Source organism: Macrobrachium nipponense, chromosome 15, assembly GCF_015104395.2.
Source record: "Macrobrachium nipponense isolate FS-2020 chromosome 15, ASM1510439v2, whole genome shotgun sequence".
NCBI lineage: Eukaryota > Metazoa > Arthropoda > Malacostraca > Decapoda > Palaemonidae > Macrobrachium > Macrobrachium nipponense.
In genome coordinates this window covers 17,039,201-17,058,870 of record NC_087208.1, presented here as the reverse complement: position 1 = coordinate 17,058,870, position 19,670 = coordinate 17,039,201, and the positions used below count along the sequence as shown (strand labels likewise).

Here is a 19,670-nt window from a genome sequence, read left to right as displayed (position 1 = left end):
CCTGGTCTTATCTTCCACTCTTTCACTAACTTCTTTGGCTGCAGTCATGACCCCTGCGGTACCCCTCGCCCATTTATCATGCCAGTAGGAGGATTCTGATGTGCGTCGCTTACAGGGGATGCCGTAGCCACATTCATATTCCTTAAAACATCAGGCATGGTTTATTGTTTGGCAAAGGGGTTTTTACGATTGCATGCTCTTGCTGTCATCAAGCACAGTTATTGGTGGTGGGCCTTGCCATTGACTTAAAAGTCCACCTGCAAGGCAGCAGTTATTGGCAGTGGGCCTAGCCCAGTTTTCTGCTCCTCAATGCCAGATCCCTTGTGGTGTGGGAAAATGCTTTCCAGCACCCCTGGAACAATCAGGACTTCTATGCCTTTCCTCTATTTATTTTAAACTGCCAAGTGATCACCAGACTGTTGCTGCAGAACAACCTTCGTAGCTCCTTGCTGGCCCCATGGTAAGTGGTTTCCCAATCTGCTGCCTGTAGTTGAGGCGCCCTGCGAGATTCCCTCATTGCCCCTTTCCTTTATCCACACATTCAGAGGTATAATCAGTCAGTATAGACCATCCAGCTACACATTTGTAGGTTATCCAGCAGTTCCTGCAAGAGAAAGGCTCTTCTTGTGGGACTGCACACCAGCTTTCTGGATACCGTCAAAGACCCTTGTCCAACACATACCAGGGAAAGTGGGTCATCTTCTGTGTTTGGTGTTGTACAAGGGGTCTCTCACTGGTCAGAGCTGTTGAATGGATTGCAGACTTCCTTGTCTAACTTCATTGAGACAAGCCCTTTTCAATCTCCATGGTCAAAGACAATCACTGCCATAAGCTAGATCTTCAAACTGCAGGGCAAGGATCTTTCTGCTATGATTAAGTCATCTATGTTCATGATGAGTTTCAAGCAGTCTTGCCCTCCTTGTGGGGTCTGAGCTCTGGGCTCTGGAGTGGCTCATGACTCTCATCTCAGCCTGACTCAGGCACCAGTCAGCTCTTAGGGTAGGCCTTAGATAGAGACTTCACACTCAAGACTAGGTTCATGCTAGTTTTAGCCTAAATGAAGAATATTGGTGAGCTGCATGCCCTCCCGATCTTGTCTGGCACTTGGAGCGTTGGAAATGTTATTTATGTTCTCAAGTTTGTGGCTAAAAACTCAGAAGCTGTCAGTTCCTGACAAAATACACAATAGTTGCTTGATTCCCTCTCTCTCCAGGACTTTGTGACAAGATGTATTTATGTATACCATAGCATGAGCCAGGAAATATTACCTTAGTAGGACCCAGCCTCTCAGGCCCAGTGTCAGCACCTTTCTTAATCTGTTAGTGACAGTGAGCATAAGTTTGTGGTATTCCAGAACATCTTTCCTTTCTGGCTTTGTGCAATAATCAAATGAACTTACAACTCTTCCAGCAAAGTGGACAGTTGGGCCACTTTCAAAACTCACAAAATGCATTGTTTATGGTATGTGTAGGTTCTACATACCAAAATAGATGCAAGTTTATTCCAAAATGTATGCAATTTTGATGAAGCAAATCAATGTTGACCTTTCAAAGAGGTATGATAAGAATATACAAAATATGGAGAAGTAGCCAAGTTTTCATTCAGTTATACACTATACATAGCATAATGTTATTTGTTTAAGATATTTCTCATTACAGTCAGCACACTTGATAACAGATGAAGAAACAGTAATATTGACTCTCCGCTCTCCCTTCTAATAGGTGGGAGGGTGGTAGTAGAGCTAAAATCTGAGTCCATCAATTAATACTGATTAGATTTTAGTTCCCTTCCAACTTGTGTCACCCTTCCTAGGGGTCATACTTGGTTTTCTATGGTTTTCCTATACAAGTGAGGGTTCAGGCACACTGCTCTAGCATCCCTATGCAAAGCAGAGTAGGTTACAGGAGTCGGTGCACCCCATCTCATTATCATGACTGGGAGTGTGTTATTTCAGGGTGAAGTTTCAGCTTACAATCAGTTGAGAGACTACTTCTCACCTAAGGAGGAGGTCATACACATAAAGCAGTGATTTCCATTCCCACAGCAGCAAATCCCAAATTTTTAAAAGTAATTTGCATTTATCACAGGTATGGAAACCAAAGCCTTATATCATAATTCCACCTGAACCACCTAATTAAGTCCCTGATGTGAAGGGAAAAGTTCTTGTTGATGGTAAGTTAGTGGGGAAACCATTACTCACCCATCCCCACCAAGTAGTAAGTGTCTACTGTGCCACAAAGCTTTTAAGAATAGTTCCAGCAAAGGCTCAGGTTTGTATATCTATGAAAATACTAATTACTTTAAGAATTTAAAATTTTGCCACATCAGTATAACATTTTATGTACCATTTTTAAAAATATATATTGTTATTGCAGCTAACAGTTCTTTCCTTTGTTCTTTTCAGATAAATAATGGAAAATATTAACAAAGGGAAGTCTGCTGGTGAGGTCATATCTTTGGAGACCCTTGATAATCCACCTTCAGAACATGGTATAATTGCTTCATCAGTCACCATGAGAGAAGAGTCCATTGTGACTTCACAAGATAGCGAACAAAATACTATGATTTTGTGTCCAATCAGTGACACTGCAAATGGGCTCCAAACTTCTTCTCATCACCATATTTCAACAGATGCCACCCTTACATATGCTGCTTTAGATGCAGGAGGAAATCTGGTTCTACAGCCTTTGAAACCTGAGCACCAAAGACAAGTTTCCCATTCCACTAGTGTCATACCTGAAGGAAATTCTGCTCATGAGCATGGTGGTAGTAAAGATGCTGCCAATTGCCAAGCAAACAGTGGGCCACAACTGGTGGTAGTTGGAGAAGGAGTTGGTGATACAAAGGCCTATATTTACATTCAAGGAGAGGAGCAGGTTGAAGATAAACATAATGAAATAGATGGTGAAAATGCCCACACAATCACTCTCAATTCAGCTGATGGATCAACCTTACAGACACTCCCAGCTTCTTACACACAGCATTTAGAACACACCTATGGCGATATTGTTCTTGTTAACAGTAATAATGATGGTGCTAACGAAAGTGTTGGTAGAGTCAATAGCAACATTTCAGATGTTCCTTCTAGTGATTCTAGTCATCCCAGTGATTCTCTTTTGCTCTTTTCAGTCCAGCCAATTAAATTAGAAAATCAGAATACTTCAACAACACTGACACTTTCCTCTTCATCTCAACCTAGTACACAACAAAAAGACAGTAAGTCCAGAGATAGCATGCTTCTTGAAAATGTTTTGGATGCCAACAGAAATCAACAAGAATCTGTTTGCCTTGAAGAAAGGCTACCAGAGGAAGAGACACCCACCATAGAAGAAAGATTAGCTACAAGAGACTCCTTGCTTCCACCAAAGAGACGCAGACGCTTTAAATCATATGTGTGCCCAATCTGCCAAGTTACATTCAAGTCAAATTATCAGTTTAACATTCATCAGTCCACACATAAAGGACACAATATGTGGCAATGTGATATATGTAAGTATTCATGTGACACAGCAACTGACCTCAAGCAACATAAGATATCTGTGCACCAGGATGCTCGTCCATATAAATGTCTGCACTGTGAACTAAGATTCCCCAAGGGTCCAATGTTGGAAGATCATATACGCTCAGTTCATAATAAAGAGAGACCCTATTCTTGTACTTATTGTAACAAAGGGTTTTACCGACCTCACGATCTTAAAATGCATCTCAATTTACATTTAGGAATTAAGTGTAATGTATGTTATGTTTGTGGTCGTCAGTTCAGTCATCCATCGAATCTTATTCGCCATCATCGTTTGCATACTGGTATTAAACCTTATGTCTGTCCAACATGTGGGAAGCGATTTACACAACTGATATTATTGCATAAACATCGCACTACTCATCTTCCTGGAGCTGGGGTATGTCCTCAGTGCCCATCAACATTCCGTAGTGCAGCAGGATTAAAAAAACACTATAGATTTGAACACAAAAAAACCATGACCCTTCATGAGGCAACTGTTATCCTCAGGGGCTATGGATCAACAGTTGGCCGTAGGTATTACTGTCAGGTGTGTGGTGATAAGTTCTTACTGAAATCAGATTTGAAAAAGCATGAGCAAAAAGAACACAGTAGTGGTGCAGAGTTGCATTGCCCTTCATGCAACAAAATGTTCACTGCAGAAACTGTTAAATTTCACATCTGTCTTAGTACTGAAGAAGAAGAGAGGATGAATGAATTTTCTGCAGATGATCCTCCAGTTCCAACAGCAAGTACATCAGCTCCTCACTGTAAATCCCAAACTGAGAATCAGGGAAAGAATTCTAAAGATGTGAAAGTTGAAGAAGAGGAGTACCTTGTGATGTACATAACACCAGAAGGAGAGAGTGTATCTTATGTAATGAAAAAAGGAGATGAGGGATCTTTGGATAAAGTGTTACAGATTAATGCACCAGTTGCAGACCCTATAGAGGACAGCTTGCAGAGACCAGCACTCCCAGAAGAAACAATAATGATTAATGTGCAGGACCGACCTATGCTTAGCCATCAGCAAGAGGAGGCTTCCCTAATAACTATTGCTTCCCAAATGAATGAAGAAACTTCCCTGAATCCTCCAGATACTATAGACCATCAAGATAGTGTGTTACCTAATCCCAGCCAATCTGATACAAAGCCTGTCACACTTCAGAATATCAAATTAGAACCCCAGTCCTCTATTAATGATGTAGATATTTCTCAAGTTACAGTCAGTGATAATGCACTGTTGCCTCTTTTAACATTAAATGACAATGTGCCTACATCCAAAATAATTAGGAAATCAGGTTTGCGTTCCATAGCAATGAAGAGAAGCACAAAGGAAGGAGCTCTGAAGAATGAAAATGCCGTGGAAGTAAAAAAGGAAAAGCAAGAAGAGTCTGTGCTTCCTCTGACATGCAAAGATTGTGGGAAAACCTTTAAGAAACGCTGGAACTACCAACAGCATATAGCTACACATGATGCATCCCTACGTCGTTACAAATGTGACACCTGTGAAATGACTTTTGCTTACAGATCCACATACACAACGCATGTGAAAAGACACAGTGGTGGGCAACAGGTTCATGTGTGCCCTTACTGTCAGAAGGTAAGTTAGATTTTGGTATAAATAAACTGATTACATATTACTATATGTGTGACTAAGGAAAAGAGATGACAACAAAATATGATAAGTTTTTTAAGTAATTTGTATTTTTCCCAGGTATACAAACCAGAACTTTTTATATAGGAGATAGGATTGTCCTTCAGTACAAGCTGAATCATACTATGAACTTGGTAACAAAGTAGTTAACTAGTGGTTAAGGGGGTTGAGTGGGAAAATACCCCTCTCTCACCCACCGACAATAGCCACTTTTCCTTTGGACACAGGGACCCTGCGGGGCAGTTGAGGTGGCTTTAAGTATATAAATAGGAATGTCATAAGTGTTGCAACATTAGCACACACAGCAGAGAACATCATAAGAGTTGCAGTAACAGTAGACTTCGTAGTCAATGCTTAGAAGAATTAGTAGGCTCCCAACATCCCATTAAACACCCCCCCCTTCCTCTCCTTAGAAGGGGTGTAATCAGGGAAGGAGTAAGAAGAGTTCTGTTGAAAAGATAAAAAGGTAAGACAACATGTGAATACTAACCTCACATAACTATAACTAACACTTCCCAAAAGCAGTTTCATCTCTCCTACTACTGCAGCACTGCTGAAATTGAAAGGAAGAATAATATGCATCTTGAAAATTATGAACTTAAAAACAAGCAAAAAACATAGGTTTAATTTAGCAGTGGCTGAAGAAAAGGTGGCCAGTGTCAGGTGAGTGAGGGATATTCCCCATCTCACCCCCCGTAAACATCAATTAGCTACCTTGTTAAGTTCAATAACTGATCCAGCTCACCTTAAGGGTACTCATACTGTATACATATACAAGGTTCTAGTTTGTACTGCCATAGATACAAAAAGCAAATGGATCATTGTAATGAGAAATTAATCAAAAGAGTTAGCAAGCATTTCCATGACATATGTATTTTAGTACAGTCTTCCATTTTTTAATATCCTCATTTGCTTCTATTTTGCAGGAACTATCCTGTTTGTTCTTATAGAAATACAAGCCATTGCCTTTTAATTGGAGTATCCCTCAGGATAAGCTGTAAACAGTCATCAAACATGGCAACAAGGTGGTCAATTGCAGGTACTAGTGGGGGAGTGCTGTATGTAAGTAGGGGGAATGGTTCCCCTTCACTCTGCCAGTTGGCAAAGCATGAGTGGATGGCCCACCACACTGTCGAGCTGTCAGTCAGGTACATTCTGGGCAGGAAGAACGTTTTGGTAGACCAGCTCAGCTTAGTGGTGGACAGAGTGGCCCCTATATCCTCATGTGATGGAGGTTCTTAAAGCTTTGGGAAACACTGCTGATTGATTGCTTCATCACACGGGTCAACAAGAAGTTCCTGGTGTCTGCTCTCCTGCATCAGACCCCTGTTAGAGGATACCTTCCAGTACACCTGGTACAGTCTAGATATGTATGTTTCTCCAGCATTCAGTCTGATTCACACAGTGATCAACTGAGTGTTGGTCCCTCCTTGTAGGCCTCGAGCAGAGCAGTATCCTGATATGTTAGCCCTCCTGATCAAGGCACCAGAGATTCCCTTTGGCCCGAGCTTTTCTTTTTCAGCCGGACATCCTGAGGTACCACCAAGCAGTACAAACCCTCATCCTTCACAGCTGGAGGTTGTAAGAGGCTTTTCCCACGGGCTGAGCAGATATGTGGGTGCCTCTGGAAGTCATCAGCCAGTGGATACCAGGGAAAGTGGGCCATCAGGCCATCTTTTGCAATAGGTATTGCATATTGTCTAATCTGGTTGGAGCCGCTATTCAGCAGATCACTACTTCCTTGTCTACTTTTTTGAGACAAGCTCCTCTCAGCCCCTGAGTTGAAAGGTTATTGCTCCACCTTGAGTTAGGTCTTCTGACTGAAAGGACGATGGGCTTGAACCTCACTTTCTCAGTAGAGCTGTCCATGATTATATAAACTTAGAACAATTCTTGCTTACCTGAGCTTCAGCCTCCCCAGTGGAGTTCCAACTTTTGCCCTCAGAAGCCTTATTCATGCACTGTATGAGCCCCGGGGCCAGTGGCAGATCTAGGATTACATTACAGGGGTGTCGACAGACTTTCAGAAGGGTGGGGGCTCAAGTGGAAAAAAAGGGCACTCCCTTAGTTTTTTAAATGAAATCTGCCATATTAATAAACATTACCTTAATATAATTTATCTAGCCCTAAATCCCCAAAAACCGCACCAAAATTTACCACATTGGCAACCCTGTTACCTCCTATTCTGTCCGCCAGTTGGCAACACTGTCGTTGACAGATACAAAAACCTTCCCTCAAATCAGTTGTTAACGAGCGGCCGTGTTATTTACATCACGGCCGCTCTTTATAAATTTCCTTAAACATTTTTGTGCCTTTAAAGCTTTCATTATTTGTTAAATGAGACTTTATGTGAATTACCACTCACGCATTACATCACGAAATAGTAAATTAACTTTGATTTCTGTTGTGGTTCTTATCTTAAATTACGACTTTTGCGCGACCCGGAACTACTGACCTGTCCAATTCTACAATGGATTGCCAAGAAATTACGATGCTTCCTTCTGCCAGCAACATCAGGAACTGCCCGGTTTGTGGGACAAGGATGAGTAGCAGGGAGTAGAACCCCATGACATTTGTAGCTCTTGTCGTGTACAGGTTTGTTGACTTTGACTTTTCTCGTTGTGGACGTTATGTAAGCCCTGGTCTGACGAGGATATGACTGCTATATGAAACGCCAATCTTGCAGCGTAAAAGATCGGTTAAGGAGAAAAAGAAATCGATTGCTAGAACTGTATCTAACGAATTCTTTGACTTGGGCGCTCATGGTTCTGGCTCTTCGGTTTCGCTATCGTACGACTCCGATTCCGAATTAATTGATGCTTTGCCCCCTGTACAACCGGTAATTAGTGAAGTTATTTCTGATGTAGATTCAAAGATTTGGCAATGGAAACTACCTGGAAACAGAATTTTAAGAAATTACAGCTTAGTCTAGATAGAGATATTTCAGCTAAGTTTAACAATCTGTCAGAGAATTTTCAAGAAGCCTTTACTAGAATGTCTAACACACTTTTAGATTCATTTGCAGCTCCTCGTCAGGTACCTGTCGACAGCACCATGGGTAAACGGTGCGACAGATACCCCGGCTTGTGAACCCCGTCGTGGCGAAGGCCTAGGGGGGATCCGGTCCGGGCAGGTGCCTAACGAATCGTTTACCCAACGTGTCCCCTGTTAGTCCCGTAACAGTGCCAAAGGGCGCTTATTTGGAGGAGAAGGGGGGAGGGATATTAGTGTCAGGCCTAAGATAGCTAGTCGTCAGGATTTTACTTCAGGGAAAGTTTCTAAGTTAGGATCTGACGATGATGATGATGATGACGCGGATGCGTGTGATATTGATGTTTTCCTCGAATGGATGTCATGATGTAGAATTCAAGAAACTTTTGATTTAATTTTGAGTTTTCTTCCTCAGGCGAGGCCTAAAGAGCAGAAGCAGCCTCCGCCTCGTTGTATTACAGAAGGGATTTTCTTGACGGTCCTTCCCGGTCACAGAAATTTTTACGTTTTCCCTTTGCCCAGAGGTTCGCGAGAGTGAGGGCGGACGTTGCCGCTAAAAAACTTTCGAAGGTGATCGGGGAAGGGAAGAGGAAGCTCTCTTCTCTTCTACGACACCGGAGAGGAGTTTACCAGGTGGCGGATGATTCTTCATTCTCTCGACCCCCCAGCCAAAATCCTGATTTTGTCCGACTTTCAAGTCAACCTTGCCTTCTAAGGCTTCGGTCTCTGTCTCAATTGAAGATTTTATTGCTATGGAGTCTGTTATGAGCTCCTTACAAGAAGCTCAATCCTTCAATATGTGGGTCCTCGGAGGGCTTTTAATGTATATCAAGGACTCCGGGTTTGTTCCTCCTGATGCTCTCTTTTTGAGAAATTCTGCTCATCCATTTCAATCGCTTCTGTACATCAGAACGAGCTTGCTGCTTCAATGCAGGCCTTTCTTGTTTCTCTAAGGCGTAACCTGTATTTGTCGCAGTTACCCTCCTCTGTATCGGAGATTCAGAGAACCCGTCTGTTGTCCTCTCCTTTTGGCGATTTCCTTTTCGATATTTCTGTGCTTTCTGAGGTTTGAAGGAACATCAAGGTGATGCCTCTTCCCCAAGCTCACTGGGCCTTATCAAGAGCTTTTTCCTCTGGTCTTCCTCCCGTTCCTTCAAGGAGTAAGCGTAAGTTAGGACCAGATCTGTACCTTCTGCTCCAGCCCAACAACCTCCTTCTTGGCTCTTTTTTCCAGAGTACATCTCAGGTTGCTGGTGCCTCTACTTTCATCCTCTGTGCTCACCCTTTGAAACGCGGGAGAGGTTCTTGGCGTGGCTCTAAGGGCAGAGAAAGAGCTCAACCTCCAGGAGGACCTTCTTCTTCTTCTTCTTCTTCCTTGTCTCTGCGTGTAAGAATTTTCGGAAGTAGGAGTCATCACCTCGCCTGGAGACGCAGTAGGAGCTTGTCTCTCCCGCCATTGGTCAGCTTGGCAGGGGAGAGCGGTGGATGCTTGGGTGGTGGAGGTCCTGAAGGAAGGTTACGAGATCCCTTTTGTTTCCAGACCTCCACTTTCCAATCATCCTCTCGAGTTCAGCAGTTATTGCCCTCACTCAATCAGGGGTCAAGCCTTGGAGAAGGAGCTTTCGGCCCTCTTGGAGAAGGATGCCATAGAGCGAGCTCCTCCTTCTCCCGGGTTTTACTCTCGGATGTTTGTAGTTCTAAAGGCCTCGGGTGCCTGGCGCCCCAATCATAGATCTTCGGTTTTGAACAAGTTCATTCTAAAGTCCAAGTTCAGGATGGAGACGTCCAGACTGTTCTTTCATCCGTCAGGAGGGGGGACTGGATGATTTCCATCGATCTGCAGGATGCTTATCTGCAAATCCCCATCCATCCAAGAAGCAGACCTTACCTTCGGTTATTCACGGACTCGGGAGTTTTCCAGTTCAAGACCCTTTGTTTCGGCCTCACCACTGCTCCACAGGTCTTTTCTCGGGTGATGGCTCCTGTTTCAGCTATTCTGCATCAGTTAAATGTAAGGATGCTTCGGTATCTGGACGATTGGCTAGTCCAGGCGAATCTCTAGAGAAATGTCTCCGGTCGAGGGAGATAGTTCTGTCTCTTTGTGTCGAGTTGGGCATTCGTGTCAACTTCGACAAGTCCAATCTAATCCCTTGCCAGATCACTGACTTATCTGGGGATTGTTTTGAATTCCCAGATTTTGAGGGCTTCTCCCGCTCAGAAACGGATAGACAAGCTTCTGAGTATGATTCGAAGAATTTTTGTCCTCCGTAACGCAGCCAGTTTCTCTTTGGAGGTCTCTCCTGGGCCATTTGTCATCCCTCATCCAACTGGTTCCCGGAGGTCGTCTCAGAATGAGGTCCCTTCAGTCGACACTTCGCCAGTCATGGATTTCGTGTCCGAGGACACAATAGTCGCCTCTTCTCCACAATGTCGGAAGGATCTCCGTTGGTGGATGCAAGTTCACCGCCTCAAGTCAGGGACATCTCTTCTTTCGGTTCCTCCGGACCTAATGTTTTGGTCAGACGCCTCGGATCAAGGTTGGGGCGCACACTGGGCTCCGAAGCCGCTTCGTGCCTTTGGTTAGAGGAGGAGAGGAGCATGTCAATAAATTGGAGGGAACTGAGGGCAGTGTACCTAGGCCTTCTTTCATTTTCAGGGAACAACTGTTGAGTCGGTTGTTGCGATCTTTGTCGACAACACCACAGCAGTCTTCGTACTTGAGAAACCAAGGCGGCACACAGTCGGATCTTCTCACTCAAGAAGCCCGATCAATCCTGTGTTGGGCAGAAGACAGGGGGATTACGTTGGTCCCTCAGTTTATCCTGGGCCATCACAACGTCTTAGCAGACGCCTTGTCGAGACCGAACGAAGTTCAAGGGTCGGAGTGACACTTTGCCAGGAAGTCTTCGACAGCCTCAGGAAGAAATGGCTTGTCACAGTCGGATCTGTTTGCCACCCCACTGAATTTTCGGTGCCAGATATTCTTCGCCCCTTACCAGACTCCTCAGAGTGCCGGGACAGACTCCCTTTTGCAGGACTGGGAGGGACTTCAAGCCTATGCTTTTCCTCCGTTCTCTCTGGTGAGGGTCAGTCCTCAACAAAGTGAGGGCAACCAAGCGTCTGGATCTCACCTTGATCGCCCCCTTCTGGCCACAGAAGGAGTGGTTCCCGACCTTCTGGAAGCACTGGTGGAACCCCCATTCGCCTGCCAGAGAGACCAGATCTTCTCAAACAACCCCATTTTCATCGGTTCCATCAGAGGCTCCACATGCTTCATCTTCATGCCTGGAGACTGTCAGGAGGTTCTCCAAGCACGAAGGGTTCTCCTCCAGAGTGGCGCGACAGTTGGCTCTTGCCAGACGGCAAATCAACCAGAGTAAATTATCAGGCTAAATGGTCGGTTTACAGACGTTGGTGTAAGTCTCAAGGACATTCAATTTCTAGACCTTCCTTACCGAAAGTAGCGGAGTTTTTAGTTCATTTACATCATGACAGGGCCCTGTCACCTTCGTGCATTAAGGGTTATAGGTCTATGCTTTCTATGTTTTTAAGGCAAGCTTTCTGAGATCTCTTCATCTTATGTCATTAGAGATTTACTTAGATCTTTTTCCCTATCTCGACCCAGGCTGCAGTGTTCGCCTCCGACATGGGACGTTAACAAAGTCCTTCAAGCCTTAAGGTTTCCCTCCGTTTGAGCCTCTGAATTCTGCCAAATTTAGGGACCTCTCTTCTAAGACACTCTTCCTTGTATCACTGGCTACAGCCAAGAGGGTGGGTGAACTGCAAGCACTCTCTTTTCTGGTTGCCAGATCTGGACAAGACATGATTTTGTCATACCTTCCTGAATTTGTCGCAAAGACTGAATCGTCTGATAATCCCATTCCCAGGTCTTTCGTACTGAAGTCGCTGGTCGACTTTGTTGGTAATTTAAATGAGGAATTAGTTCTTTGCCCTGTTAGGGCGCTCTCATGTTATTTACGCCGCACGAAGGACATTCAGGGTCCGTCCCCGTCATCTGTTTGTTCACCCCGAAATGTCAAGAGACCTATTTCAAAGAATGTGTATCCTTTTTTCTCAGAGATCGATCGTTTAAAACTGGTGGTTCGGCTGCTGGGGAAGACCAGACGCCGAGAGCACACAGTATTAGAGCAGTTGCTACATCAGTAGCTTTTATGAAGAACGTCTCAGTCGCCAAGGTGCTTGAGGCGGCGACTTGGCGTTCTAATTCTGTTTTGCCTCTTTTTACTTGAGGGATATTTCTCTAGTTCTAGGCAACCTTCGTTCTTTGGGCCGTTGGTGATGGCAGGACAGGTCGTCAGACAGGAGAATTAGGTAGTCTTCCTGTTTTACGTTTGGTTGCTACCTGTATATTATTCATTAATTTTTGTTTTGTTGTATATATTTTTTGTTTTTGTATTATAACCCATGGCAGTTTTTGACGTAGTTATAATGGGAATTAGCAGTTTGGTATTTAGGTGTTGTTGATGACAAGGACTGACTGCTTGGCAACTCATGCTGCTGCTTCCATTTTCAGTGTGAAATGGTTCCAGCCACTGGGTTGTCGGCACTGGCGACTACGCTTCTCCCAGAGTCGATGCTGACCTAGGACTAGCCACTGGTTCGCTTGTCCTGACGACTCCTGCTTCTTCCACTGTCCTGGACAGGGAATTAGTCGTGGATCGTCTGCTGTCATCTGGTGACTCGCTCACCATCTACTTTTTGTCTCACCTGTCTTCTCGGAGTCAGACACTCGTGTGAGATCAGGCGACATTTAGTAGCCCTGAGTTTCTTGTTGACAAAGTCGGTTGCGTTGATACACCCCCGATGATCGTGTAACATTAGACCAGGTTGGACTGTCAGGCATTCGTCCTTCGGGACTGAATCGCCTTTTTGCTCGCGCTCCTTTCTCTTGGCACCAGAAAGCTCGAGTTATGGAGTTGCTCATGAGCCGATTCGTTGCTGGCGACGTCGGGTTGCGTTGATACACCCCCAAGGTTTGCTTAGCTTTGAATCGCCCAGACAGTCCGGACACTCATCCTTTAGGGAAAGAATAGTGCTTGATAGTCTTCAGGGTGCAGCCTTGCTGTCCGCAATTCGTCGACTGGTCACCTGACTTTTAGTACAGAGAGACTGACTATGCACTTACTCCTTGTCCTGTGCTACTGCAGTTTGGTGGCATTATGGTAGGAGACTTTGAGTTGTTAGTATCTTAGACCTTGGGTTGAGTTTTGACTGCCTATGATATATATTTCTTTGTTTGTTTTCTCCTATTCTGTCCGAAGGGGAAATTGTATTCAGATTCCCTCCTCCTTTTCAATGTGGTTAATCGGGCTAGATAAATTATATTAAGGTAATGTTTATTAATATGGAATTTTTATTCTAAAATAATATTAATAATACTTACCTGTATAATTTATCTAGTCCCACTCATCCTACGATCTGCCTATCACAACTGATTTGAGGGAAGGTGGTTTTTTGTATCTGTCAACGACAGTGTTGCCAACTGGCGGACAGAATAGGAGGTAACAGGGTTGCCAATGTGGTAAATTTTGGTGCGGTTTTTGGGGATTTAGGGCTAGATAAATTATACAGGTAAGTATTATTAATATTAATTTTAGAATAAAAATTCCATGTTTTATATCCTACAATTATATAATTATATTATATAAATAAAAAGAAGAAATTTTGAAAGGATAATGTAACAGTCTTATAAATTCAATGCATTTTATTACAGAAGCACATTTAACAACATTAATTCCTTTATCATGACCTCTTTCCATTGTAAGATTTTCAAGATATAATAATAATAACCTAACTGTACTGAAAAACAAAAAATAATTAGATCTTAGTAGCATTCTCCATAGCCATATGTTGGAAAATATTTATAACTCCTTCCTTACCAATGCATAGCAGCATTAAATCAGTAAGTCTCTTTTCTACACAGGCTCCGCAGTCCATGCTTAACTATCTTGAGCTTGGAAAAGGAGTGGTCCACAGTTGATGTTAAGGAAGATCTGCATCAATTTTCAGCAACTTGTATTACATAATTGGAAAGGCAAGATGAACATTGTTGTCCTTGATACTTTTGAGGGTGGATCTCAGATTATGTTTTGGCAGGGAGTAAGATACGCAAAGCACCCTTAACTTTGTCAAAAGTTTGCCTTCCTCTTCTTTAAAACCATAGAATTTGCAGAGCATATGGAGACCTTGAACTAGGGTACATGCTGTTAAATCTGCACCTGCCTTCGTTCTTTGGTATAATTAAGATATGGAGCAACTTCAGGATCTTTTCTTTGTTATCTTTTGATTCTTCCTCATCCTGCCTTTTAAATCTTTCCTAATTTCTTGACCAAGTGTTTCCAGAAATTGGTAATACAGTGTTCCCCCCGTATTCGCGGGGGATGCGTACCAGACCCCCCCCGTGAATAGTTAGAATCCGCGAATGTTTGGAACCCCTATAAAAGCGCTAAAAACAGCCTATTTCGTTAGTTAAAACTTAAGAAAAACCACTAAAATTTTTCATACTTGGTTTTTTTAATAGTTTTATCACAAAAAGTGCATTTTATGATGAAATTGATCACAAAAACCAGGAATTTGTGGATATTTCTCATAGAAAAATACCGCGAATGCGCGAATTTTCCGCGAATAATGCGGGGAAACGTTCCCGAGAGAAATCCGCGAATGTGTGAGTCCGCGAATCCGGAGAACGCGAATACGGGGGGTCCACTGTATACTTTTACATGTTAAAACTCCTCCAAAGTCTGTGAAGTGTGATCTATGGATGCAGACATAGAGGTATACTTGAACCTTATTGGCACTTTTCTTGGTCTCTTCTGACCTGGATCTCCTGGAACCTCAATATCTGCATCTTGTGCCTTTTGAGTAGCCGTTTCATAGATAACCTTGAATTCTTTTGTCCTTAGCTCATTAAGTCTTTTCAGTACACCATCAGTGATCATATATGCAGATTGAAAGACAAGGTCTTGCTGTTGAAGAGCATTTGATGCAGTACCTGTCGTCTCCATGAATACTGGTGTTGCTATTTCCAGGCAAAGAAGAAACTCAAAGTTGATAGTACGTATACAGCCAAAATGCAGCATCACTACGTACTTTGTCTGGTGGATTACTTTCATGTTTCTTAATCAGAAATTGCACTAGAGCTGTAAACACCCTCTTTATGGTTCTCAGTGCACTTTCTTTGCAACCACCATCATGAATCAGACAGCTTTTTCAATTCCTGAAGATGGGTTCAGGATAGATGGAGAGCTGAATTTGCATGAATAGAGTCTGCCTCTTACTTGATACTGAGATGAAACTGTACGACATTTCTATTATTAGGTTAAAAAATGAAGCAAAAATGTTGCTTGATTTTGCACTTTCTACAAGCACAAGGTTCAAGCTGCGTGCATGGCAATGAACATAAAGGCTTTTTCATTATGGAGAATGATCCTTGACTGAAGCCCCTTGTATGCCCACTCATGTTATCAGCTCCATCATTCACCTGTCACACATCACTGTCATACATAGATTTATTCAGCCTGAAAATACACGAATGTAACTTCCAAAATGAGTGACAAGTCACACACCTACACTGGATGGGCCTTTGGTTACTACTAATCAATAATCATAAGATTTTATGTATGCAACTTACCAAGCAGTTACATAGCTATAGTTTCTAAACCGTCGGCAGCTAGAATTTTTTAAATTCAAGGTAGCGCTAGTTTGTTTTGGTCAGGTGATACCACCTACCCACTATCGGGGGAGTGAGAAACCAACACCACACGAAAATCAGTTGTTTCTGCCGGCTGGTACTGTTAACACAGTTCAGTAGTCAGTGGAATTTTTGGACTTCTTTTCCGTCACTCATTGTTGGAGTTATTTGGTGAAGCACTCTTAAATATTGGTAGCTTTTTTTTCTGCGATATTCGTTAGTTAAGAAATCAGATAAATAGTTAAAATTTGCATGGAATTAATATAGTTTTGGGTTAATCTAAAAATATGTCAAACACTAGCTCATCTGGTATTAGGTATTGCAGTAAAGACTGCAATACTAGGATCACTAAAGCTTGCAATATTCCACATTCAATTTGCACAGGTTGCAGGGGACAGACTTGTACACCAGAACGAACATGTGGGGAATGTATTAATCGGGACAAGACAACTTGGAAATCTTGATTAGCTACACGAACAAGTTAGACAGAGATAAAAAGAGGAAAGCAGCTTCTAGAGCTAAAGCTAAAAGCATAGTTAGTCAGGAATTGTTTAATGATAACTAGCTTCTTTCTGAACCTTCCCCATCACCTGTCAATCCTAGTCCTAATCTTGGTAGTGCATTCCAACATGGAATACCAGGCAACTCAATATAAGGGGTCAAGTGAGGGACAGAGTATACATACTGCCTCCTCTGAGATTCTGTTTGTCTTAGTACGTATTGTTTCTCTTCTATTGAGGATTAACTACCAATTCGAGTCTCTCTGCCCAGCACTCACAGACTCAGGTATCTGGTTGGCTCGGAATTCTCGCGTAAGACCCATGTCTTGTGCTCCACATTTGCCATTGTGAGATTTTTCAGACAGAGATATATCTCATTAGACTCATTATCATCCGTCTTTTCCATGGCATCTGCCCCATCAACCACTCCAATGACTCAGAATGATTTTCTTCAGACAATTTGAGTTTTGTCTTCTAATATGTATTTTCTAATTTGTAAGGTGTTCATTTATTCTTTGTTCACTCTGAATTCAAAATAAATAATGGAAGACTTTGCCTGTTCCCCACCTGACTAGCTCTGCTTCCAGAGTAGATAGAAAAGTTCCTTCCTGATCCAACCCGCAAGAAGCAGTTCTTTAGGCAGTACAATCCGTTTTCATTACTAAAAGACTCCGCCTTCTTTGCAAGCACCAACTTTCTCACCGAGCAGCAATGAATTAGTGGAATAACTTTCAGTCCTCTGTAAAACACCAGGGGTTACAGCTGTCTTCACTTTTTGGTGTCATCGACAGGACTTTTTCTGTGATCAGAATCATGAGAGTTTACTTCTCTCCGATTCAACTGTGAAGACGTAGGTCCACATTCACCTTAGTCATTCACTAAATAATACTGTTTCTCCTTAGTTGGGATTCAACTACTGATGAGAAACTTCTCTGTCTTGCCATCACAGGGACCGCAGTCTCTAGAATGCATTTGACTTGTCTAATGTGCACATACTTCGCGAGAATCATCATCTCATCTCTCAACATCTTTGGTGAAGAAGATACAGTAATACCCCAAACTTACACGATTCGAGCTCCATGAATTCACAATAGCACAAACATTTCATTGGAACCAAACTAGTTATCATACGTGAGTTCTTTACAATAGCACGAACTTTTGCAAATCCTCCAGAAACACTGCAAAACCTTGCAAAAGTGTTTATGTTTAATTTATTATATAAATTTTTAAGTTTTAAAGCTTGTGTATAAAATCTTTAAAAGATTTATTATTTTTATTTTTGTACAGTGGTCCCCTGCATGCGCGGGGAATGCGTACCAGACCCCTGTGAATAGAAAGAACCCGCGAATAGATGGAACCCCTATGAAAATGCTTAAAACCTATTTTGTTAGTTAAAACGCAAGAAAAACCTACTAAAAATTTTCATACCTGATTTTTTTAATAGTTTTATCACAAAAAGTGCATTTTATGATGAAATTTATAAAAAAAACAAAAATAAAACAGGAATTTGTGGATATTTCTCAGAAAAATACCGCAAATAATGGGGGGAAATGTTCCAGAGAGAAATCTTCGAATGCGTGAGTCCGCGAATCCAGAGAAAACTAATACGAGGGGGTCCACTGTATATGCATAAATGATACAAAGGTAACTAAAGCACCTACAGTTAGTGTATATATGTACTTTTACAAGATGCAATACCCATTCACAAAGTTACTGCGCTTTTCAAAGTTGATATCCCTTCAGAAACTGTTTAATTTCTGAAGTACAGGCAGTCCCTGGGTTATGACGGGCTCGGCTTACGACGATCCGAGGTTAAGGCGCTTTTCAATTATATTCATCAGAAATTTCCAGGGTTACAACGCATGTGCCAGGGTTACAACGCATGTGCCAGGGTTACGACGCCTACAACGCTCATCTGGCACAAGAAATATGACACCAAAAATGCAAAATAATCAATATTTGAAGGTTTTTTATTTAGGAAAAATGCAATAAGAATGCAGTTTACATAGTTTTCAATGCACCCAAAGCATTAAAAGTTAGGTTTTCTTAGGATTTTTTACGATGTTCCGGCTTACGACGATTTTTGGGTTACTATGCGTCTCAAGAATGGAACCCCGTCGTAACTCAGGGACTGCCTGTACGTAGTGTAGTAGATTGACATCAACCATGCATTTGACATCTAGGCCAGTCCCTTACGACGCTCCTGATTGGCTGTTGATAAGCCAATGACAGGGCTGGAAACTCAGTCTCGAGAGAGAGTTCACATAGGCAGGATGCATGTTCCACCTCTCCTGAAAGACATATCCCTCAGATGTGGAACATACATCCTGCCTATGTAAACTCGAGAGAGAGACTGAGAGTTCCAGCCCTGTCATTGGCTTATCAACAGCCAATCAGGAGCGTCATAAGGGACGGGCCTAGACATTAGATGCAAGATGCACAGGTGATGTGAATCTACTATAGTATGCTACAATTAGTATAAGTATTTGTGCTTTTAAGTGTAAAATCAGTATGGAGATTCTGTATATGCTATTTATATTTTTGAAAATATATACAAAGGCAGTACATAATTCACAGTGTTTGTCACTATATAAGACCTTCATGATCAGCTAGTAAAACAAACCAGAGATATAACAGTTGTTCTGTGAAAATTACTATCTTAACCTCGGAGAAAAGTGCTGGTACAATTTGCATGTACTGTTACGTAATTACAGCACCATACAGTTAATGTACCTTCATAAGATGTGATCCCATTTGCACTTTTTAACGATGATACCCCTCCAGAGTTTTACCTCGCATGAAGTACGTCTCTCTCTCTTCTCTCTCTCTCTCTCTCTCTTCTCTCTCTCTCTCTCTCTCTATCTCTCTTCTCTCTCTCTCTCTCTCTCTCTCTCTCTCTCTCTCTCTCTCTCTCTCTCTCATTGTTAGCCCTCACACTAGTACATGATTTTAAATTGATTGAATTTTACCTTCACCCTCTGCAAACATGACTTATGTACATACCGTACATGATTTCTTTATTTCACTGAATTGTGTACCTTCGTTATAATTTATGAAGGTCACCCAGTGATGCAAAGAAAACTCCTTTTACTCTGGAGGAAAAAGAAAATGGCATCCTATGAATTAGGGTTAACGTTAGTATGTGTACGAAAATGAATACATTTACATAGTAGTTAATGTAACTACTTTTATGCCAACCAGTTATTTCCTTTTTAAGGATAATGCAACTAAATCAGCCTTGAAAAAGATTTTTCAATTCGGGTTTGACATAAACTTAACAGATTCTTATTTTACCTCAATCCCTAGGGCTTG

General features: G+C 42.2%; 1 protein-coding gene across 1 annotated transcript in view; it reads left to right on the top strand.

Annotated features, from left to right (window-relative positions):
- Window positions 1-19,670, top strand: part of LOC135227007 (zinc finger protein Xfin-like) — a 42,869-nt gene that overhangs the window by 10,642 nt on the left and 12,557 nt on the right. Inside the window, exon 2 of the mRNA XM_064266760.1 lies at window positions 2,405-5,102. Within this exon, the coding sequence (XP_064122830.1) occupies window positions 2,412-5,102 (2,691 nt within the window). The 5' untranslated portion in view covers window positions 2,405-2,411. The remainder of the gene's footprint in view (window positions 1-2,404; window positions 5,103-19,670) is intronic.